Source organism: Rana temporaria, chromosome 4 (assembly GCF_905171775.1).
Source record: "Rana temporaria chromosome 4, aRanTem1.1, whole genome shotgun sequence".
Lineage (NCBI taxonomy): Eukaryota > Metazoa > Chordata > Amphibia > Anura > Ranidae > Rana > Rana temporaria.
The window spans coordinates 411,498,406-411,524,300 of NC_053492.1; the positions used below are offsets into that span (position 1 = coordinate 411,498,406).

The 25,895-nt window shown below is 40.4% G+C and overlaps 1 protein-coding gene across 3 annotated transcripts in view; it reads right to left on the reverse strand.

Annotated features, from left to right (window-relative positions):
- MACROD2 (mono-ADP ribosylhydrolase 2) overlaps positions 1-25,895 on the reverse strand; it is a 3,190,351-nt gene that overhangs the window by 183,570 nt on the left and 2,980,886 nt on the right. For all 3 annotated transcript variants that reach the window (XM_040351278.1, XM_040351279.1, XM_040351277.1), the window contains exon 10: positions 18,307-18,378. In XM_040351278.1, coding sequence (XP_040207212.1) covers positions 18,307-18,378 — 72 coding nt within the window. The remainder of the gene's footprint in view (positions 1-18,306; positions 18,379-25,895) is intronic.

Genomic DNA, 25,895 nt, shown 5'->3' on the forward strand with positions numbered 1-25,895 from the left:
CCCATTTTTCTCGTTGAGAAAAATGCTCTTGAGCTTACACACAATCGTTTTTAATGACCAATTTAAAAAAAGGCATTTTTCTCGTCATGAAAAACAGTCGTGTGTACGCGGCATAAGTCTTGTTCTGATGACGTGGCTGCTGGGTTTAGTAATAGGAATAGCAATAAGACAGATCATTGACCAAAATGAAGGGCAGCTTCAGAGGGCTGGTTGTTACAGGTGAAAAAAAAAGATGGTAGAAACACGGAGTAAGGTAAATGTCACTGGGTGTTATCACATTCCATTACAAAAAACAAGTATGTTTTGCCATAAGTGGAGGGAGAGTATTTTTTTTTTTTTTAATATGGCTGGATTAGAGATTTACATTTTCTTTTTAACTACAGATTCATGTTTTTTTTTTTTTAAATTTGTAACTTTTCCTTGCAGGAACCTTATTTACATACATTACTATGAAAAAGTCTATAAGTACCTGTCTTTGATAGTTTATTGTTTCACATTTGCAATAGTCTGTTCTTGCCCCTTTAAAAAAAACTATAAAGAAAATAAATATCACACACACCAACAAACCAATACATGCAATAAATATGGTTGTCCACAGGGACTATCAGGAAATGATACACACTTTTGAAGGTCTCTCCTAAACATACACATCTCTGTGTCTAATAGCAAGTTATGTGAATTACTTCCACCTGAAAAGACTCACTGGCTTTGTAGGCAACAGCACATCTCACAAAGTGAATGAACACTTTCAACTGTATTACCAAGAATCCAGCAAATCCAAAATCAATGTGAATCCAAAAGAACAACACACTCTCCAACACTACAATGGACAGAGCGGCAGACAATTAATTCAATATGCAGCCGCTGCTTTAATGCGCTTATTGCTGATTTTTCATCATTTTGAAAGCACAAAGGAACCAGCATGCCTTAAATTACAAAGAGGCATAATAAGCAAAATGACAGCCTCCATGGCAGACACTGCCAAATAGCCGCAGACACCTCGTATGCAATACATGTAAAATATAATAAATAAACTGTCACTTATGTTCACAGCGATCAGTGAGGCAGAAAACATCCTGACTGATGGAAGTCTGACTCCCAATTTTAAAATAGCTTTTCCTTTTAATGCAAAATAGCAGACATGCCAAAGAAAATACTTAAGTGCCCATTTATAGAATTATTTGCACATTTTATTATTTTAAGCCTATGCTGGGTTACTTCTGAAATTTGTCCTCTAGGTAATTATTTTTAATAGTAATTCTAAACAATTTATTAAGTTAATCAGGAAAAAAATTCTCTCTAAAGTCTTTGGAGAAAGACAACTGTGTTGTTTGTAAAGTAATCTGGTAATGGTTTCCAGACACGCCAACTGGCAAATGGAAAGACCTGTCCTCAATTGATAAATTTACTTGGCATTTAGTTAGGTTACCGAAAATAAATCAGCTTAATAGGGGACTGTTTCATAATGTCTCTTATCGATCTATCAGAACGCAAATCCTTAGGGCAGCCTTTCTCTACTTTTTGTTCACCTAAAAACCCTTTAAATATTTTATAGGTCTTAGGGAATCCCTGCTATAAATGATTAAATCTACAGCTCACAGTACATTAGTTGGATCAGTAATGCCGCGTACACACGATCGGATTTCCGATGGAATAAAATCTGATGAAATTTTCGATGAAGCTGACTTTCATCAGTTTTGCCTACACACTGTCAGACTAAATTCCGACCGTCCAAAACGCGGTGATGTAAAACACTACGACGAGAAAAATGAAGTTCAATGCTTCTGAGCATATGTTGACTTGATTCTGAGCATGTTCTATTTTTTTCAACCGATGGAAAAAAGTTCAGATGGGGCCCACACACAATAGTTTTTTCCGATGAAAAAAGTCCCTTTTTATCGGAAAAAACGATCGTGTGTACACAGCATTAGTTGATAGAATAAATAAAAAAATAAAGAATGGGGAGCCGAGGATGATGGCTGCATCGTAATCAGCTCTGCACCCCTCTGCTGTTTTTTTGGCTTTGGGGGTTCCCCTTAAAATCCATACCAGACTGAAGGGTCTGGTATCGTCTGAGGGGGAAACCCACCCCAATTTTTTTTTTCGTTTCGGTGGGGTTCCCCTTCTTCCTCAGCACACAAGCTCATGATGATTCGACTTCTGGTACAACTTCTATTCAAATCAATGGTCTCCCATAGGGAACCTTTGATTTTGAATAGAGGCAGAGAAGCACCTAACGAGGCTCTTTTTGCAGTGTCAACCCTCGTTTAACACATTTTATCAGCATCTGGTGTTTCCAGGACTGCTCTTGAACGCAATTTTATGACATTCAGAAATAAAAACAGCCCATAAACTCCACTGCTGATAAACATCCAAAAATGTCCATGTGTGCATGGACACATAGGATAACATAGAGTGGAGTTTATGGGCTTTTAAAAAAAAACGCCCAAACTCCACAAACTCCAAAAACTGACGTTTATGAGCTCCAGTGTGCATGGAGCCTGAGCATTGCTACCAAAGGTTAAAGAACATATAACAATAAACAAAGGATATATAGAGTTATAATTGCTACATAAACCCTGTAATATGGGACTTCTCAGTAAGTATCGGTGTGCAGAAAAGGGAGAAGAGAATATGGTGTTTGACATTGATGAACATCATTTCTGTGTGTGTTGGCCTTATGATCCAAGGTCCAAATTTTGCTTGAACTATGCTTGTTATAGTGTCTGTAACAGACTATCCCCTGGTGTTCGTATACTAAACCATGTAAGTGGATTACCAGGGTATAAGGCGAAAAGTAGAGAAGAAGGAAGTAGAAAGAAAAGAGTGAGCATGAGAGGGTATAAAGGCATCAGAGAGCTACCAAAGACTAGAGTTGTTGTGTTCTGCTATAGGGGCTTTGAGGGTTTTTGTATATAGGTCTTACAAGGTTCCCATACCATGTCATGTTTATCTGTAGTGGACTGGAGGATACTGACAGTCTTTTCCTGAATCATTTTTTTTTACACTTTTTTGGGTCAATTGGTAGAGGTGCAATGTACCCTATACCCATTCACATAGGGGGGCTGGAATCTGGGGCCCCTTTGTTAAGAGGGGCTTACAGATTCCGATGAGCTCCCCACGCACAGACCACCACAACCATCTGGCAAGGGTTGTGGGGATGAGGCTTTGCGGGCTGACAAAATACTTGTTTGCCCCACTGTATGTATATATATATATATATATATATATTATACTAGACTGGAAATGGCTGTTAAGTAAATGGGTGCTGCAGCAACCATGACTAGAGATCAGAAACAACACAGAAGAAAATATATCTTGCAAGCACACCAAGGATCTCCGAAAAGGTATTCAAATATTTTATTAAATGATCACATGTCACAATGTAGAACAGTGATGTTTTGGGCCTCGCAGGACCTCTTCTGCAGGTATGTGACCATTCCAAGTGCGACCCCCTGCACCTGTCACTAGACCTATAAAAAGTATTTGACAGCTTGACATGGGATTAACTGTTTTTCACTGTTGAAGTCATGGGTTGGTGTTGCAATTTTACACTTACACAATTTTCTTATCCCTCTAGGACACTCTAAAGGCTCACATTCCATTCAACAATCAAACGATCCCTACAGTAGACATTAAAAGAGGCACCTGACAGGCTTGCCCCCGTCACCTATGTTGTTTGTGGTGGGAATGGAGGCCTTTGCAATAGTTATCCACTCCAATCCCAACATTAAGTGTGTAAGTTGTGGCAAGGATAAACATATATATATATCTGTGCTTTTGTGGATAACTTTCTACTATTCATACATTCAAATGACTATCTCTAACCTATTTAAATTGCTTTGATCCTTTGCATCTAAATCTGGCACGGTTGTTAATAAAAATAAATTGCAAGCCCTCAGTATTAATCTACCACTGGCCACAGTAGCATTACTTAAATCTAATTTTAAATTCAAGTGGGCAACTCAATCTATCTGGGAATACAATTAACCCCTTCTTTACATACCATATTCCATCAAAATTATCCCCCTGTTTTTAGGCATGTTTAAATTGATCTAGAGACATGGCAAGGTTTGGAAGAATACGCTCAGTTAAAAATCAATATATTACCCAGAATCCTTAACTTGTTTAGGGCTCTTTCTTTACTTATTACTGGACAATAGTGTTGCTCACGAATATTCGTATTGCGAATATTCGGCTCGAATATGGCATATTCGAGTATTCGCAAATATCTCGAATTTCGCGGCCAATATTCGCTATTCCGAATATAAAAAAAAATTGTGAAATTTCGCCAATTTTTCTGATTGGCTCTGATGCAAAAGAAGGGCGGAGAAAGTATTCTCGAATATTCGGAAATCGAATATTCGGAATATTTTATCAAAAAAAAAATGTTGTGAAATATTTTTACAACTGTGGTAGGAGAACTCTGATTGGCTCTGATGCAAAAGAAGGGCGGAGAAAGTATTCGCGAATATTCGGAAATCGAATATTGGTGATATTTTATCGAAATTTCGCTAATGCGAATGCGAAATTGATTGCGAGATTTTGACAACTCTGATTGGCTCTGATGCAAAAAAAGGGTGGAGAAAGTATTCGCGAATATTCGATTTCCGAATATTCGCAAATACTTTCTCCACCCTTCTTTTGCATCAGAGCCAATCAGAGTTCTCCTACCACAGTTGTCAAAATATTTCACAACATTTTTTTTTTTGATAAAATATTCCGAATATTCGATTTCCGAATATTCGAGAATACTTTCTCCGCCCTTCTTTTCCATCAGAGCCAATCAGAAAAAAAAAAAAAATTCGCAAAATGTTCGCAATAAATTCGCATTAGCGAAATTTCGCAATTTTTTTTTTTTTAAATATCACGAATATTCGATTTTAGCGAATATTTCACGAATATTCGGCTATATATTCGTGATATATCGCGAAAACGAATATGGCGTATTCCGCTCAACACTACTGGACAAGAGTTGCTCCACATTCACAATAAAATACTCTGTTTTACATGTGGTAACAAAAGACGTTAAATTAATAACATTACACTGTTCCCTTAACCACTTAACCCCCGGACCATATTGCTGCCCAAAGACCAGAGCACTTTTTGCGATTCGGGACTGCGCCGCTTTAACTGACAATTGCGCGGTCGTTCGACGTAGCTCCCAAACAAAATTGGCGTCCTTTTTTTCCCACAAATAGAGCTTTCTTTTGGTTGTATTTGATTACCTCTGCGGTTTTTATTTTTTTGCACTATAAACAAAAATAGAGCGACAATTTTGAAAAAAATGAATATTTTTTTACTTTTTGCTGTAATAAATATCCCCCAAAAATATATAAAAAACATTTTTTTCCTCAGTTTAGGCCGATACATATTCTTCTACATATTTTTCGTAAAAAGAAAATCGCAATAAGCGTTTATTGATTGGTTTGCGCAAAAGTTATAGCGTTTACAAAATAGGGGGTATTTTTATGGCATTTTTATTAATATATTTTTTTACTAGTAATGGTGGCGATCAGCGATTTTTTTTGGTACTGCGACATTATGGCGGACACTTCGGACACTTTTGACACATTTCTGGGACCATTGGCATTTTTATAGCGATCAGTGCTATAAAAATGCATTGGATTACTATAAAAATGCCACTGGCAGTGAAGGGATTAACACTAGGGGGCGGGGAAAGGGTTAAGTATGTCCCTGTGTGTTATCTTACTGTGGGGGGGGGGGTGGCCTCACTAGGGGAAACACTGATCCTCTGTTCATACATTGTATGAACAGAAGATCAGCATTTCCCCCGCTGACAGGACCGAGAGCTGTGTGTTTGCACACACAGCTCCCGGTCCCCGCTCTGTAACGAGCAATTGCGGGTGCCCGGCGACGATCGAGCCCGCCGGGCACACGCACGGGAGTCGGGGGCGAGTGGGGGGCGAGCGGGGGGCGCGCATGCGCCCCTAGTGGCCGCTCGAAGAGCGGACGTATAGCTACGGGCTCTCGCCCAGGAGAGCCGACCTGCCGCCGTATAATGACGGTGCGCGGTCGGCTAGTAGTTAAAGTGGATGTAAACCACTTATTTACATATCTAGCTTGGACATGTTTATCATATGTTATGTTATGTTTATCATAATATGAAGTGATCCACAGGTCATTGTATATTACCAGGATGTGTTATGTGGGGGAGGGGTGGATTTATCACTTTTTATACTGTGGATCACCTCATATTATGATGAACATAACATAACATATGATAAACATGTCCAAGCTAGATATGTAAATAACCTGTCACTCAAAGCAAGGAGAGAGGATTGGACTTTGTATTTAGACAGGGTTTTATCTGGAAGTCTGTTAATTTTCACTGAACAATAAAAGAGGATTGCTCAGAGCTGGATTAACTCTGTGTGGCAAGACTGGGCACAGATGATAGGAAATCTTATACTCTACATTGTGACAATTGGGGTTTACATCCACTTTAAGATATTGATTACTATAATAACCCTCATCCCAGTGGGAATATATTAAAGTCACTTTCCTGTGCCCCACTGTCCATAGACTTACTAAGGTGTATCCTTTATACGTTATGACCACCCCATGCTATGTCTTATTTATCTCAGTTCGCTTGCAAATTGCTTACAGATTAAGGGCCATAAAAGCTATAAGTTTACCACATACTCCTTAGTGCCTATAATAGGCAATCCTGAGTTCTGACAATTTTCTGCAATAGTGGATAAACAATTTCACTTCCTGATGGACCAGAGAATTTGTAGAATGGGCTACTTTCATGTTGCAGTGAGAGCAACATCTTGGGAAGACTATGGATCTAAGGAATAGTAGAAAATTGCTGATTTTTTCATGGTTTTTATTTATTACAGCATTAATGGAATCTAACTATAAGATGCAATTTAAGTAGTACATGGTTCTTGTCAGAATAGCAAAAGTACATTCTCATATCTCATCCCATTGCTTTTAAGGATGTGGACAGATGGGCACCATGTTTCATATTAGTTGGCAATGACCTAAAGTAAACACATTTTTGAGTAATGCCGCGTACACACCATCACTTTATGTGATGAAAAAAAATGACGTTTTTAAAAACGTCACTTTAATTGACTGTGTGTGGGGTAAAACGTTGTTTTATGTCTTGTAAAAAACGACCAAAAAAAATTGAAGCATGCTTCAATTTTATGTGTCGTTTTTCAAAAGTGCACTTTTTACTTCACAGAAATTGACCGTGTGTAGCAAAAAACGTAGTTTTCTAAGACGTTTTTTCATCCAAGCATGCCCAGAAGCTACTTATGAAGCAAGCTTCAATGGTAAAACGTGGTGGAACGTAACCTCACTTTGCTAGAACATTGTGAGAAAAACGATGGTGTGTAGGCAACTTTGTCTTTGAAAATTGAAGTTTCAAAAACGTCATTTTTTACTTCACAGAAAGTGTCGTTTTTTTACATCACATAAAGTGATGGTGTGTACGGGGCATAAGAGTTACAACTTGATCTATTATATAAAGTGAATCTTACCACGTTGCCTGAAAATGCTATAGTCCTCAAATTTGAAATGGATTTTTTTTTAAATATTGAAAATGTCTGTTGTCATATATCGTTCAGGCTGCCCGAATAGCAAAGAACTGTAAAGCCCTGTACACACGCTCGGTTTTCTCAGTGATAAAAAGTCATCCAAAAAAACAGAGGGGAAACTGAAATCCCGGCAGGAAAACTGCCATGGAGCTTTGGCCGGGAATCCCAGCCGTGTGTATGCTCCATCGGCACTGCCTCGCAGTGTTTCCCATAGGAATGTAGTAAATCTGGCGAAAAAAAAAACGGGAATCCCGATGGGAAAATAGAGAGCAGATTCTCTATTTTCCCGCCAGGATTCCCGGTTGTTTTCCTGATGGGAAAACTGCAAGGAAGCATACACACATCTGGTTTTCCAGGCCAAAAGCTCTCCTGACAGTTTTCCTGCTGGGAAAACCGGTCGCGTGTACAAGGCTTTTATGTTTGACGCTGTCCATTGAGTTTCTCGAACAGAAACTAAATCAGATCATGGTTAATGACATACTGAAAACAAAAGGAATTTGAAAAAAAACCTTGAGGCTCCTGGATCCAATATTCATTGTGCGATTAACAGGGCCTGGAAGGAGTGACCGCATTATTTTTCATTACTTCTTCTTGGCTACAACCCAAGTTCATTCTTATGTCGTTTTCTTTTCTGTTCCTTTTTTTATTTTATCTTGTTTTTTTAGGTGGACCCTTATTTGAAGTTAAGGGGGTTAGGCATATAACATGTACATACTGTATTAGGGCCTTCCTTGGTAACCAAATTGCAAGTCTGGAAAAACTGGTCCTTCCACACTGCTTTCGAATGGTCTATATAGGATACCACCAGTTTAGCATAAGCTATTCAAATAAGGTCTGTAAATGCAAATATGGATTTATAAAAGACACAACACTAGTGTAGTTGTGTATGCTCAACTCTATGCTCTACTATTATAATGTTTTATCTGTTTACACCAATAGTCCTATGGCAGATGACCTGTTTTTTTTTTTAATCTGTAAAACCTAATAAAAACAGATTGAAAAAAAAAGAAGAATGTGGTGCATTTGATGCCCAAAGTGTATAATTTTTTAACACCTTCTCTACATGACCAAAATAATTTTTAGTAATAATTAAAATAATAAGAGTAGTAACTTTGGAAAATGAAACACAGGTAGCACAGTTAGCCCTTTAAATCTGTGGTCAATTGAGAAATGCTCTTTTGCATTGGTGGTAATGACCAACTTCAGCCCAAAACTGTTCAAAAACTGTGCTAGTCTTGCATAATAACCTGTCCGTTTGTAATACTTATCTTGCATGCAGATTTTGTTACGTGTTGACTCCTTTAGTGGATGAAACCTAAGACCTGGCCAATTATAGAACAGTATGCTGAAATAAAGACGAGGGTTCTTCAAAAAGTTTCTGCACTTTTTTTTATAAGTTTTGCAGCCATCTTCACCACAGTGTGACAACTCTTATGCCGCGTACACACGATCATTTTTCGGCATTAAAAAAACAACGTTTTTCGGCATGTAGAAAAAATGTTGTTTTTCCAACTTCATCATTAAAACGACATTGCCCACACACCATCGTTTTTAAAAAATGCTCTAGCAAAGCACGGTGACGTACAACACATACAACGGCACTCTAAAGGGGAAGTTCCATGCGGATAACGGCGCCCTTGGGGCTGCTTTAGCTGATTCCGTGTTAGTAAAAGACGATTTGCGCTTTTCTGTCTGTTACAGCTTGATGAATGTGCTTACTCCATTATAAACGGTAGTTTTACCAGAACGAGCGCTCCCGTCTCATAACTTGCTTCTGAGCATGCGCGGGTTTTTAAAGTTGTTTTAGCCCACACACGATCATTTTTTACAACCTGAAAAACGACATTGTTTAAAACGTTAAAAAATGCAGCATGTTCGAAAAAAATTGTTGTTTTTCAGAACCGGAAAAATTATGTGAAGCCCACACACGATCATTTTAAATGACACTTTTTTAAAACAACGTTTTTTTCATGCCGAAATATGATTGTGTGTACGCCGCATAATACTAAACTGCAAGGTCAGCTAGCTTGCCAGACAAACTAGTGACATGACACTCTCAGACTCGACCAATTACTACCCCTCCAACCCTCACCATTTCCAATGAAAATATAAAAGTGTGGAAACCTTTTTAAGACCCCTCTTATATATGTAATATGAATTCTCCATGAAGTCAAGAGTTAATTTGATGTGGACCTTTGTGATAAATTACAGAGTACTGAAAGAGGTGGATGTGCTAGTTTGCAAATTACAAGCTATATTCACAATGGAGTTGTTGAACCTTTCTGAAACAATCTATTCCACACTTATGAACCACTTAAGCCTCGTACACACGACCGAGGTACTCGACGGGCGAAACACATCGTTTTCCTTGTCGAGTTCCTTGTTAGGCTGTCGAGGAACTCGACGTGCCAATTTTTTCCATTCCCGTCGAGGAAAAAGAGAACATGCTCTCTTTTTGGCTCGTCGAGTTCCTCAACAGTTTCCTCGTCGAAAAATGTAGACACGACCGGTTTCAAGGGCAAAAAACAAACAAAAAACAGCAAGTTTCTTGCTGGTTTTAGACGAGAAACTCGGTCGTGTTTACGAGGCTTCACACTAATGTATAGACATCAGGACCTAAAATCTACATATTATTAACAGCTGTTACATTTAACTGCACTATGATATCATGTCATCTAAAAATTCAAAGATACACACAGGGGTAACTCTAGCCTTGAACCTACTTTAGGTGACATATGAATGCCTGAGAAGGAGAAGCTATGAATAAATTGTTTGCCTAACCATGCATGGAATATGGAAGTAAGTTATTTTTTGGTCAAATATGTTGTTATGGTCCTACAAAGTACCAACTGCCCCTACAACTGCAGTTGTCCATAGTGCATATTTTACCTGGTCAGTTTGGGTCAATACATTTTTGGAGATTTCTGTAACGCTCCACACCAGTCCCTAGTTTTAAAGGTGAGGTGACTTGTTGCAAGTGTTACTTAGCATTTAGATAGCATTTAATGAGAGAGGAAGTTGTCTCTATCAGCTATGCAGTGTTACGTTCCTTGTTGACTGTCATGGTTTGCGCTGTGTGTCTTTGACTTTTCACCCTTCCAGTTCTACAAAGTATATACCTGCATTCACTTCTTGTACTGAATGTACTCTCCCACTTCAAACTGCTGAAGAGCCAGTGAGTACACCCACATCCAACTCTTTAGAGAAGACAGTGAGTACAATCAGAATGGTAGAAGTGATTCCAAATTGATGGCTGTGTATTTACAAAATATTCATATTGCAGTAACCATAAAAGCAAGTGCGAATATCATGAAGGAAGTGCCGAGAGTATTCACAAAATTATTATTATGATAGGTGGTATCATTTAAAATAGTATATGCAATCTAAAATGTGAAGGGATGAAAAGATGTGCGACCCCTCCTTTTTTAGTTGTCAGGTGAATTTCTGGCTTGCAGTAGCTCTCCAGAGTGCTGAAACTGCATGTATACAGTTTCAGCACTACGAGAATTAAGTGTAATTTTTATTTTACAAATAAAAATAAAGTACACCCCCACCCCCAATATTCACAACCACTCTACAAAACTAAGCAGCCCAGGAAGGTATGCTGGCAAGGTGGAGAAAATACTGATTACCTGGAAAAAAATTATATAACACGGGGAGTTTTACTTACTAAAGGCAAATCCACTCTGCACTACAAGTGCACTGCAAGTGCACTTGAAAGTGCAGTCACTGTGGATCTGAGGGGAAGATCTGAAATGAGGGGAAGCTCTGCTGATTTTATCATCCAATCACGTGCAAGCTAAAATGCTGTTTTTCTTTTTTCTTGCATGTCCCCCTCAGATCTACAGTAACTGCACTTTCAAGTGCAAAGTGGATTTGCCTTAAGTAAATAACCCCCAGTGTGTGTATTGACAAAACTTTTTCTTAGTTTTTGCCATTGTACCATTGTGAACAATCCCTTTACTTCCTGTCCCAAAGGTTCCATTTTGTTACCATTGGAAGAATTTTCCTTGCCTCTTGTTCTGTTGACAAATCTAAAACTTTTTTCCCTTCTTTTTATCACATTGAAAATGGTTACATGTACAAATAGAGAGATGATTTTTTTTACATGCACTTCAATATTGTCAAGGAATGCAGGTACAGTACATACTTCTGGGTTTAAGTGCTAAATGCACTGTGTCAGTCGGAGCCTGCTCACAATAAACATTGGGCCAGATCCACATACATCTGCGCCAGGCACAGCGTATCTAAGATACACTACGCCGCTGTAACTTACTTTTGTGTTGTTTGAATCCACAACGAATCCGCGCCGTAAGTTACGGCGGCGTAGAGTATCTGTTGCGGCGTAAGGGCGCGGAATTCAAATGGAAGTGATGGGGGCGTGTTTTATGTTAATACGTCGTGACCCGACGTAAACAAAGTTTTTTTTAACTGCGCATGCGCCGTCCCTGGGAGTATCCCAGTGCGCATGCTCGAAATTAAACCAGAACCAGCCAATGCTTACGACGGTGATGTCATTCTACGCAAATTCCTATTCGCGAACGACTTACGCAAACGGCGCAAAAAATTCAAAATTGTACACGGGAAGGACGGCCATACTTAACATTGAGTACGCCACCATATAGCAGCTTTAACTATACGCCGGAAAAAGCCGAACGCAAACGTCGAAAAAAAATGCGCCGGGCCGATGTACGTTCGTGGATAGCCGTAAATAGCTAATTTGCATACTCGATGCGGATTACGACGGAAACGACGGAAACGCCACCTAGCGGCGGCCGAAAAATTGCATCTAAGATACGAAGGTGTACGAAGACGTACGACTGTCGGATCAAGCCGAGATGCCTTTGTATCTTGTTTTGAGGATTCAAAACAAAGATACGACGCAGGAATTTTGAAATTACGCCGGCGTAATTTCTTTGTGGATCTGCCCCATTATGTCTAATGTAACCCATGGCAAAAGGGTCTGAATACCATCATATATGTAATCGAAACCAACTGGATGTGCCAAACTAGTCAGGGCTAACTGGTGGTGCTACCAAGTATGGCTCTGCTTAGATGTTTAAGCAGGGCCGGAGCTAGCATATAGGCTTAGGCAGCAGCTTTAGTTTGCCACGAATGGGGGGACATAAAACTAAATTCCCAGTCTCAGGAAAGGGTAGAGCGGTGGTGCTCCTCCTCCTTTCCCCAGGATGTCTGGGATCTCGGCTGTAACTTCTCAACTCCATTCTCCTACCAGTGAGGCTGCCACAAGCTCCTGTAGTGGTGGACAGACAGCATGTCATGCTTGGTGCTGCAGCCCAGTCAGCAAAAGCTAGCTGACAAACTTACCACCCTCAATGATCGGGGGTTGGCAGAAGGCAAAGCATGTGTGTGGGGGGAGGGGGGCCTGAGCCGGGAACCATGACACTGGGGATGGCCAAGAGTCTGCAAACACATGGGACACCTGACAGAGAGGGGGATATCTGGACTGGGGGGAATAAAGATGCACTGACTGTGCCAAAGTGATGGAGGGGACACACAGGGGTGCAGGATGAGGAGCCTAGCTACAGGGAGGAGTGGGAAGAGGAGGATAAAATCCTCCATGATTGTACAAATCACTGTTCAGCCATCACTGATCCATCGTCCCCGATCACCGGCTGGGTATGGAGTATACAGAGATGGGGGTCTAGGGATCTGTGCTGTCCATCCTGCCTGGCAATTGCTGTCATAGACAGACCCACCCTCACACAGCAGACTTTTAGGCTCAGATCACAATAGAATGCAATGCATGAAATCACACTGCCCTTGCGATCTGCAGTCAGTGTCAGTTCAATGTTAAGGATACCCCAAATACAGATGGCATATGCAGTGCGCTTGCCTGCACCGGATCGCAAAATACAATCTGGTTGCGATGCAGATCCAAAATTGATGCATGCACAATTTTGGTTCAGAGCAGGGTGATTTGAGCCCAATAAAAATGAATGGGCTCAAATCGAACCTCACTGAACTCACATGTGAACTGCACTCGGTGACAAAATGCACCTTCATCTGAGTAGACAAAAATCCTTGCCCTGTGTTTAAACACCAAATCTCAGGCCCCGTACACACGACCGAGTTTCTCGGCAGAATTCAGCCAGAAACTCGATCGGAGCTCTGCCGAATTCTGCCGAGAAACGGGTGGGTGTACACTTTTGGCCGAGGAAGCCGACGAGGAACTCGGCGAGCAAATAGAGAACATGTTCTCTATTTCCTCGTTGTTCAATGGGAAATTTCGGCTCGCCGAGATCCTCGGCGGCTTCACAAGGAACTCGACGAGCAAAACGATGTGTTTTGCCCGTCGAGTTCCTCAGACGTGTCTACAAGGCCTCAGTGTATTTAAAGTGGTTGTAAACCCTTTACAACCACTTTAACCTACAGGTAAGCCTAGATTAAGGCTTACCTGTAGGTGCTTAAAACCTCCATGGTTTAGGAGATATTTACTAAAATCACAGACGCCTCTGTCTACGTTGCATGCGCCGTAGATGGCGGCGCAGGCGCACTGTAGCGTGCCGTTCCTGATTGAGGCCGTCCCGTCACTGGCAGCTCCCGCGTGCATGCGCAATACCCGGAAGTAACCCCCGGGCAAGATGTTGGCTGCCCTAGCATTGGAAGAGGCCGGCTGTGGGGGCTTCGATCTGAGGTGAGTATTACATAATGAGCTAGTATGCTATGCATACTAGCTCATTATGCCTTTGTCTTGCAGGTGGTGTTTTTTTTTAACTGGGTTTACACCCTCTTAAAGCATATATACACACGTTTTGTGGCCACAGGCTGTCACCTGCTAAAATAGATGCTGAGGAGACAATGTGGCTTTTGCCTGATGTAGGGTGATATAACTGACATCACTGGAGGCTTGCTACTCTTAAGTTGTGAACTTGAGCAGCAAGTGACTATAGTAAGCCTATGGATGTCCAACAGTAATGTGGAACAATTCTGGTAATTTTTCAGTGATGGGCATTGAAAGATACAGCTTGAGATCTGAAATTCTTTTCAACAATCAACTCCTGATTATGACTATGTTGTCAAGTCTTACAAAATGTTATCTTTCCTACAACTGAAAAATTAGCAATCAGCTAGAAATACATGTTCAGAACTAGTAATTTAGCAGTTAATGCAGCAATGGTGCTATGTCACATGCCAGAAGCATTTATTATAAATTATTATATTATTAAAGTTATATGCTATTTAATGTTACTTCCCTTTATATAAAAAAAAAATATCTAAATAAGACAAAAGTTGTGTAATGGTGTGATAAACTTTTCAAAGGTCACTAATCTGTGAGTTTCTTAAACAATTTAAAAGGATTAAATATGTATTTTAACAATACTGAAAGTAAGGCAATTATAATTATGCAAAGCAGAAACTAGAAAATGTTGAGCAAAGAGGTGGTAACTAATTTATCTTTGGCTTTCTGTTTAGCCATGCAATCATTTATAACTAATATATTCCATCGGTTTCAGTAAAAGGTTTTTGGCTCGCTATGCTGGCTGAAACAACCTAAATATATTTTCCTTAATGTCACACAGGGCTGAGTGTAACTATCAAGGATGTTCAGCTGATCAGGTACACCTTTGTATAAATCTGATTTGACTTTATCATTTAAAACAGACTGTAAGTTATTATATTGATTAAATTCACATTTGTTTGTAGGTGGCTTTTACAAAAACAAAAAACAAATATGCTCTTACTGTAAAATTTTTAGTAATTTTAGAACTAAGTGTACCCTTACTACCAATTATCAATGTGTGCCAGTTGGAGGGAAAAAGCAAATTTGAAGTGGGTCACGTCAGTATAATTTTTGATATTTACTGTAATAACTGCATGCAGCGGTCAATGATAAGAAAAAACTTCAATCTATGGAGGGTTTACAGCAGAGAAGAATGAAATGTCTAAAAATGTGAAACATACACACAACTAGATTAACTGTCAGGAAAGGCATAGCCATCCAGCAGGAATTGCATGCCAAACACGCCCATTCATGGCGCGTCAGCGTGCGCGCACAAGCGCACGTGCACACGTGCACCTGTCACCAACTTTGGCGCCAAATGGGCTATTTAAAGTGAGTGCATCAAAGCCTCCTTGCTGTTTGGACTGCAGCTTATGTGTGTCTGAACCCTGTTACCTGTGCTGACTTCTGATCTTGAACCTGGCTTGCTCTCACTAACCTTATCTGCTTGATACCCTAACTTCGGCTTGTTTTGGACTTCTCTTCTGCCTACTGCTCTGCCTGATCCACCTGAACGCTACTGACCCGGCCTGCCTGACTCTGCATCTGTTTCTTTGCCTGCTGCAATTCTGCTCTGCAAATCACACCAGTTCCTGTCTCTTCTGCGATCCAGCCTGCCACAGCTCTGATCTACATAGCCCTGCTGGTCTGCCTGTTGCATCACCAGCCACGAACATCCAGCCATACCAAAGACTGGACTGATCTTAGGCACTCCTGTGTCACCGTGCTTCTGTAGCTACTGTCTCAACCTCAGGGTCCCACAAGCCTTGTTCAGTGGCACTGGCTGCCGCTCCTCCTGCACTCAGATCAGGACATGAGAGGAAATGTCTGGTTACCATAAGCAACACCTCACATCTCATCCTTCTGCCCAAATGCCCTTTACATTTTTTCAGAAAATGTGTAGGAAGAAATAAGAATATTACAACTGGGCTTTTTTAAAATAAATATCAGTAGATGCATTATGTACTGTAGATGTGCTTTCTTTCATAAAACAATTTGACATTTACATATATACTGACAGCACAATTACAAAGCCTGACCCATGGCCTGATTCATTCACCTCCCTAACGTCCACTCACATGACGGCACTAATCCTTCTCTTTGGACTGACCTGAAGTCTGAAGGTGCATGCATTGTGGCTGCATCTGTGGTCTGGAATTGCATACATTGGGGGGGCTTATTTTATCTGAGGTATGAGGGTGCATACACTGTGGCTGATCTGAGGTCAAAGGTGCAAGGTTTTAGGCTGATCTGAGTTCTGACAGTGATTCAATTGGGGCTGATCCGAGATCTGGTGCATGCATTGGGAATAGTCTGAGGTTTGAAGATCCCAGAATAGGGGCTGATCTGAGGCCTGAAGGTGCATGCTCCAGCACATTTTAGTGAATTGGATATATGGTATAAGCACATCTTCTACTTTGCCATCCCCAATAAAGGCAGTTTTTACTATCTTGCGCATACACAATTAATAAAACTGAAAAAACAAACAAATATATATATATATTTTTTTTAAGAATTACGATTTGTCACATGTTAATTCAAAGGAAATTCTGAATTCAATACATCAAGGAAACCAATATATCAAGCATTTTCTCCCATATCTGCAGGTACCATTTGTAAAATCTAACTTTTGAAGTTTTAAAGCATTATTAGCAGCTTCTTTCCAAAGAAGACACTTGGGGCCAGATTCACAAAAGAGATACGACGCCGTATCTCACAAAGATCCGACAGGTGTAATTGACTTACACCGTCGGATCTTTGGCTGCAATTCTAGGCCGGCCGCTAGGTGGCGATTCCATTGCGGTCGGCGTAGAATATGCAAATGACTAGTTACGCCGATTCACGAACGTACGCTTTGCCCGTCGCTCTAAATTTACGTTGTTTCCGTCGAGATACGCGGCGTAAAACTAAGGCTGCCCTCTAGGTGGTCTAGCCAATGTTAAGTATGGCCGTTGTTCCCGCTTCAAAATTAGAAAATTCACGTTGTTTGCGTAAGTCGTCCGTGAATGGCGCTGGACGCCATTTACGTTAACGTCGAAACCAATGACGTCCTTGCGACGTCATTTAGCGCAATGCACGTCGGGTAATTTTACGGACGGAGCATGCGCAGTACGTTCGGCGCAGGAACGCGCCTAATTTAAATGGTGCCCGCCCTATTTGAATTAGACGGGCTTGCGCCGGGCGGATTTACGCTACGCCGCCGCAAGTTTACAGGCAAGTGCTTTGTGAATCAGGCACTTACGCTGTAAACTTGCAGCGGTGTAACGTAAATGGCATACGTTACGCCGCCGCAGCGCAGCCAGATTCTATGTGAATCTGGCCCCAGGTTTTTTTGAGAAAAGAGCAACCATTTTCCTGACTTGGAATAAATGTGTACCACTATCTTCAAGTAATGAGAAACACATTTTCCAAGATGATCGAAGACCAACATAATGAAGAACAGGGTTTCTTCTCTTGTAAACAATTATCATATGGAGCAGAGTTCTTCTATGTAAGCAGAACAAATGTGTGGGTGCCACTCACCAAGGCATTCTCTTCTATTCAACCAAGTATTAACAGTTAACATAGTACAGTCTAATGTATCTTCTAAACTGCAGGGAACTCTGGCATTCTAACTTTTAGAAAATAACATATATTCAAAAAAATATATGTTCCCCCCCCCCCCCATTTTTACATTTTTTAGCCTAGGCATTTCATATAAAATAAAATAATGTTTGCTAGACAATATTGCCAATAGCCTATTTCCTTTCTTTAAAAATAATAATGTATGTTTACTTTCTTTTCTAAATAATGACAAGATGATTGCCAAATAAACAAGCTCATATGCAAATATAAAAAATGCTATGGTCCATAGGGGTATACCAGAAACTGAAGTGGTTAATTACACACTCCAGCAACATAAATAAAGTTGTGGAGGTTGGAAGAGAGTGCCATTAATGCATAAATAACTGTAAGTACATTATATTTATTATTAAAAAAAAAAATACTTACTATTAGTAGACTCATCTTTCTTGGCTTTACTTTTCTTTGAAGGAGGTGAATGTATATTTTTTTCTTCCACTTCTGTGTAAAAAACAAAACGTATTTACAGTATAAATGCAGCACATTACAAAACAACCATCCTACATTTGACTAACCACAAACAAAAATGAAATGCCCATTAAAAATATCATGTGTTAGCTGAATATACATTAGTATCAAACAAAACCTATGTATATTTGTAATTAGCACGATGATAATATAAATAAAGTAAAGTGAAGTAAAGTGAAGTACAGTGAAGTGAAGTGGTTTGAGGTCTTATTTATTACATGGGAACTTAAGATAAAATATTCACTTAAAACATGCAGTCATGTGAAGAAGCTCTGTCTTTTCAAATTCCTCAAATATGATTAGATGATTAGGTCCCTGTTATGTGATCCTGGCCCCTCCGTCATGTTCAGTGTCCCCACAGCAAGCAGCTTGCTATGGGGGCACCTGACCTGAGTCACAGCTCCCTGTGTCCATGCAGACACAAAGCTCCAACCTGGCCCAGCGCCCTCTATCCCCTGATTGGCTAGCTGACTTTGAATGACAGCAGAAGTAGTCATGGGCGTAGCTGCTGTGTCCCAGCCAATCAGGAAGGAGAATCTCAATGGCTGAGACACTCATGGACATTGCTGGATAGAGAGGGACCTCAGGTAAGTAATAGGGGGGTTAAGGGTTGTTGCTTCACACAGAAGGCTTTTTGTCTTAACAAATAGAATGCATTAAGATAAAAAAAAGTTTGCTTTTACAACCCTTTTAAGGGTTAGTTTAAAGCTAAACTCTAGGTAGAATCAAAAGTTACCCCTCTAGTGGGCTCCCATCCCCCCGCAATGCAAGAGGTAAATGACATATTTTTTTTCGAGGGATAACATAAAAATATATTTTACTCACCTTGCCCCTTGCTCCCACAGGTTTCCTTCCTGGTGAACAACTGGTCTCTTGAAGCCACCTTTCTTTGCCCCACCATCAGTCCCAGGCACTATGATGTCATTAAGTACACTGCAGGAACAGCAGTCCTGACTCCATGGGCCTACCCACAACCAAGAGCATCGCAGAGAAGGGAAAAGCACCAGCTTCCAAGGGAATGAGGGATAAGGTAAGTAAAACTACTGTTTATGTGTCCCCTAGACCAATTGGGCATTTAACCATTGCAGTGCAGGGGAAGTCCCACTGCAATTCTAAATGTAATTTATTTTAACCTGGAGTTCAACTTTAAATGATAAGGTTTGGGAAAGGTTTATAATTCATGTGTCAGTGGGTGATCTTAAATCTTTTTAATCCAAGCACTGCAAAAAAAACCAAAGGTTACTGTACTAGAACCCAAAAAAAGACTTGAGTATATTTACTAAACATGCATCTTGAAACACCTCCACAGCCCAGAATGTATATCCCAAACTATAGTTTAAGAAACACTGGGTTAAACTGGATATTATTTTTATCTGCAGACTGAACAAAAATAAATAATTAAATATAATAAAATGCTATAGAGCAAATCTCCTACTATGCCTATTGTATTTTGACAGCCCTGCCCACTAGCTGACAAAATAACTGAACTGATTGCAACTGACTGGATGTAACCACTGTCCAGCCCAATATTTTCCAGCAGGTTCCTTCAACAAAAGTTAATTGAATGATTGACTTGTTGAACAGGCTGGGAATGGCAAAGCCATCCAATGAGTGAATTTCACACAATGTGCGGCTTTACAGAAAAGTAAAGAGTCCTCCATTTCCGCGCTATCACCACTGAGAGGGCTGACATCATACCCCGGTCTTCCTTCAGGGGTTTGCAGTCTCCAGCTACGTGACTGGCCAGGGACGTGATGATGTCACTTCCGCGCATGTGTGTGGCTCTGAATGTCCGGTACTGTAAGCCAGACCTTCGGAGTGCATGCTCCAGTGATGTCTCCGGCTGCATGCACTCTAAATATCTCCTAAACAGTGCAAGTTTAGGAGATATTCACAATACCTAGAGGAAAGCCTGAAGCCTCGTACACACGACCGAGGAACTCGATGGGCGAAACACATCGTTTTGCTCGTCGAGTTCCTTGTGAAGCCGTCGAGAAGCTCGACAAGCCAATTTTCTCCATTCCCGTCAAGGAAATAGAGAACATGCTCTCTTTTTGGCTCGTCGAGTTTCTCTACAGTTTCCTGGACGAAAATGTACACAAGACCGGTTTCCTTGGCAAAAAAATATCTCCCAGCTGGTTTTTGTCGAGAAACTCTGTCGTGTGTACGAGGCCTTAGAGGTTTAGCTGTAGGTATAAGTGGTGTAACAGAGTTTACTGCCACGTTAATAAAAGCCAGTGAACTAACTGGTAAAGGCTAAATTCTACCTCCCCACATCAGTATCCAGAGTGCAAATGCCACAAACCAACAACTTGCATTACTAGTAAAGCATAAGCAATACAATTGACAAAAAATAAATATATTTTCACTAGAGGCCTTTACTGTGAAAACTGCTTTAGAAATGTTAGAATTGTATTATTTACAATGGCAAAGTTATTAGAAATTGGATTTCTCATTACTAATACCTTCTAGCATTCTTACTCAACCACTGCCACATATAGACAAAAGAAATCTGACATAATTATTTTGTGATTTCAGGTGAAACCTTCAATTGCAGTTAATGGGAATACTTACTGGAGCATATAGTATTCCTTATATAGAATCAGAATAATATTGGTTTTGATACCTGATCCACTTTTGTATTGTGTAGCGGCAGATGAATAAATTAATGCAACATTCATTTGTTATATAATGTTTCATAAGTAAGTATAAAAGACGCTACACACAATAAAAACTATTTGAATTTAGTATCACACTCAAAGCAATGTCCTTGCATACAAATAAAGCAAAGCTAATTCAATAGACTGTTGGGTGTTCGGAGGACATTTAATAACTATCAGCTTCTGTGAACAAGAATTTCTTTAGGTGACAGAAGATAAATGTAACCTATTTACCCGGTGCCCTGAAGAGAAACGCCTTCATTTAAATCATACTCTTACCATTTAACTATGCACTTTTGAATAAATCTTGGTTTAATTTACTGAAAAGTGGCTGGATAGGAGGAAATAATTTGATTTTTTCTAGTTACGAAAACAAAAGTAAAAGCGTAAGAGAATTGACAAATACAAGTCTATGGCAAGCCCTTGCTTGGTACCTAAGAAGAGATCATTTCCACAAGATGAATACCTTTTGAATAGATGTGGCCTATAATAAAATTTAAAGATTGCCAAGCCTCAACTTACATGCCTTGATATGCACTGCATCAGACAAAATTGTTGGTGTTACTATGCTCCACACTAACCCTTCACCTGATATAAGAGATATGGGGAGGGTCTTGTGATGAGAAGGAGAAAGTGGCAAAATCCAATTCCATTGCTCTTATTTATATTCAGTTTTGATGTGCTCCTAAATTATTTAAATAAATCGATCTATGTCCGGCTATCTCCTACTCTGGCTGGCTTCAGGCGATTCCTGAAAACTTATCTTTTAGTGAAGCCTTAAAGTGGTTTGCAACCTGTACAAGCACTTTTACCTACATGTAAGCCTAGATTATGGCTTACCTGTAGGAACTGGAAATATCTCCTAAACATCCACGGTTTAGGAGATATTTGCAATTAAGATGTGCTCCGATGTCTACGGCGCAGGCGCCGTAGTCAACAGTGCTGGCGCACTTTAGAAACGCAGATCATGCCATTTCTAAAGGAGGTTACAGAGCCGGAGTTCGGGACCCAGGAAAGAAGAGGGGTGAAGAATATATGTTTCCCGCACAGGGGTCAGCGGTGATATCGCAGGCTTCGGTTTCAGGAAAGTGACACATATTGGGCTACTTTGTGAATTGCAGTCACATGGCTATAAAAAAAGATCCTTATTCTTGTGTACACTTTAATAAATTGAGAATGTAACCATGAACAATAAATGATTGATATGGCTATGTGGGGTGGAGACTGCAGAACTAGTGGGGTGATGGACAGAAGGTACTGTATGTAGATAGATGGTGAGAGGATCACCTAGAATTATTTTCTGCTGTAGTTGGAAAACCTATGAAATAATGCTGTATATGCACATAGTGGAAGGAATTTCTATACACATTTGATTTATTTAAGGTCAATGCGGATGAGTGTCTAGGAGGAACCAGTCTAGCACTTGATTCCCCCTTTTGTTCAGTATTTTGGGTTAGCAGCATGGGCAATCAGCTACGCCTGCTGCTCTCAGGTAAAAAAATAAAAAAGTATACCACCAGATTGCTCAATTTCTTCAACAGATAGTTGATACCAAAACAATTTAGGCAACACGTGAATGCAATTATAATAATAACCACTTGACCCTTGGAAGATTTCCTCCCCTTCATGACCAGGATTTTTTTTTTGCGATACGGCACTGCATTACTTTAAGGCTGCATTCACACCTTGGCGTAACTAATCGCGGCGTTATGTCCCGCAAATTGCGGCGAAAAATTGCGGCGTTTTGTACCGTGATTTGCGGCGACAAAACGCCGCGAATGTGAATGCAGCTTACCCCCAGGTCCACATCTCCTATGCCGAAAGCCGCCTGAAAAAAAGGTCCGAGACTTGTTTTCAGGCGGCAGGCGTACGGCGTTCGGTGTTCGGCGTGGAGATGTGAACCATCTCCATAGAGGGAAATGTAAAATCATCCCTCCAGCGTCTTAGGGGCTGCTGTGGCGTCGCGCTTTTTTTGCGCTATAAACAAAAATGTAACCAACAATTATGAAAAAAATAATAACAATATTTTTTACTTTCTGCTATAAAACATATCCAATAAAAAAAAGTCTTCATAAATTACGGCCAATATGTATTCTGCGACATATTTTTGGTAAAAAAATCCCGATAAGCGTATATTGATTGGTTTGCATAAAAGTTATAGCGTCTACAAACTATGGGATATTTACTGGAATTAGAATTTATTTATTTTTTATCCTAGTAAAAGTGTCGATTAGCTACTTTTAGCAGGACTGCGATATTGTGGCAGACAGTCTGACACTTTGTGGAACCAGTGACACTAATACAGTGATCAGTGATAAAAATATGCACTGTCACTGTGTTAAAGACACTGGCTGGAAAGGGGTTAACATCTAGGGTGATCAAATGGTTAAATGTGAGCCTAACCAGTGTTTACTATGTGTGCTGCTTTTACTAAGGGAAGTAATAGATTTTCTTCCATGCTTTGCAGGAACACAGAATTTATCACTTTCCCTGTGTCAGAACAGAGCTCTGCCTTGTTTACATAGACTGTGCTTCTCCTCACGATCAGTGGGTGCCGGTGGACATCTATTGGCTGGCACCCACTGATTGACTTGTGCACAGCCAGAAGTTCCGGATCACATACTAGGTAGGTATGACCATATACCTAATTTATATGGTCAGCAAGCGGTTAACAGTCCATAGATAAACGCCAAGCTAAGTCATGTTACATTTTAGAAGCTCACCATAGGTGAGCTGAATTAATCTAAAGCTGAACTTCAGGCCAACAGCTAAATATATAGATGAAATCTATATAGGAGATGCTTTACCTACCATAGGATTAGTATTTCTGACCACCCAGTTCTGAGATATACACAGCTCTTCCACACAGCACAGCTCTCTGAAGCAGGTAGGGTGATCTGACTTTTTTTAAAGTGAGTGAAAATGCTAATTATTATTTTTATTAAAATAGCATGTCATACCTACATGTTCTGTGCAATGATTTTGCACAGAGCAGTTTAAATTCTCCTCTTCTTGAGTCCTCTGCTTGCACTCCTGGCTCCTCCCCCTGCTGAGTGCCCCATAGCAAGCTTTCTTGCTAGAGGGGCACTTGTGGATGCTGACTCCTGAGCCCTGCCCTCTAGAAGACACACAGTGCTTGACTTGGCCCTGCTCCCTCCCCACTAGTTATGATTGACAGCAGCAGGAACCAATGGCTTATGTTGCTATGTCTGAGCCAATGAGGAGGGAAAGAGCAGAGAGAGCCTCTGCTCTTGTGCAAACCGTGGATCAAGATCGGGCTCAGGTAAGGATTTGGGGGTGGGGGAGGGGGCGCTGTATGCAGAAGGATTTTTTACACTGCTGTACAGGGGATTGTCAGAGGTTTGTATCAAGTCAACTAAAGGTATTTACACTGCTTGTATTTAAAAAAAAAAAAGTATTTTTTTTTCAGTCTCTAGTTTCTGATACTGTAGCTTTCTACAGAAGGTGCAATACATCTGTAAAGTGACAGTTACCAGGCACTAGAATAAGCAAGGAAATTGCAACACATAAGAAAAGTCCCCGTTTATGAGACATAGGGGTTGATTTACTTAAAACTGGAGAGTGCAAAATCTGGTGAAGCTCTGCATAGAAACCAATCAGCTTCCAGGTTTTTTGGTCAAAGCTTAATTGAACAAGCTGAGGTTAGAAGCTGATTGGCTGATTGGCTACCATGCACAGCTGCACCAGATTTTGCACTTTCTAGTTTTAGTAAATCAACCCCCTTTGGCCTCTTTCACACGGAGCGGATCCGTAATTGATCCGATCCATGTGTGTCCGTCGGCTCAGCGGGGATCCCACACAGTGCAGAGACCGCCCTGTCTCTCCTCCGCTCTCCCCTATGGGGAATCGGATGAATACGGACCGTGTGTCCATATTCATCCGATCCGTTCCGCCGGACGGAAGAAAAATAGGGTTTTCTTCCGTCCACAAAAGCGGATCTTTGCGGACGCGGATGGTTGCGGACGTTAGCGGATGCATCATCCGCTAACGTCTGCAATCCCATAGGGTTTCATTACAAGTCTGTAAACAGACTTGTAATAAACGTACCATTTGTCCGTACGTCTGAAAGGGCCCTTAGTGTTTATCCAAAACTTTCACTGTGCATCATTAAATCTCTTTCACTAACAATGGTTTATGGGAACAAAGTAAATAAAAATTACCAGTGATAATTTAGCAATGATTGATTACTTTATCCAGAATTTGGAGTGAGAAACGTCAGAAGTTCCCACTCCAAAAATTGTCAAGAAACAGTCAAAACATTAAATAACGATTGATAATTGCTAGACCTGTTCAGAATATTGACAGTCTTGCCCTGTTGATTGATTGGATTGATATTGTACTTGTGTGGCCATTAGTCTTCTCTTGGCAAAAACTTGGCTGGTGGTTGAATTCTTGTTGACAGAAATATGAAGAATCCCAGAAACAACTACGTCTGCTATACTACTACAAATGTCTACTGTAACACCACCATGCGTTCTACATTAATGTCACTGTATCTGGTCTGGATAGTATAAGGACTCTTTAAAGCCAATAAACATTGAGGGCATCTGGAAATATTTACATTAAGCTGGGGTTATTTGAGTGTTATACAAATCCTGCTGCAATCTGTAGCTACGGAAATATTTTGAGCATATGCGTAATCATAATCAGAAATAAATAACACCTGATCAGATCCATCCCGTGCTCTCAGGTGGCATCATCATGTGTGCGTATAATTATCTCTATATACAGACAGATGAAAGGAAGAAATGCCCTCTGAACGAAGGGGCTTTGTTGTGCTGAATGACATCAAATAGCCTTTGAAGAGTT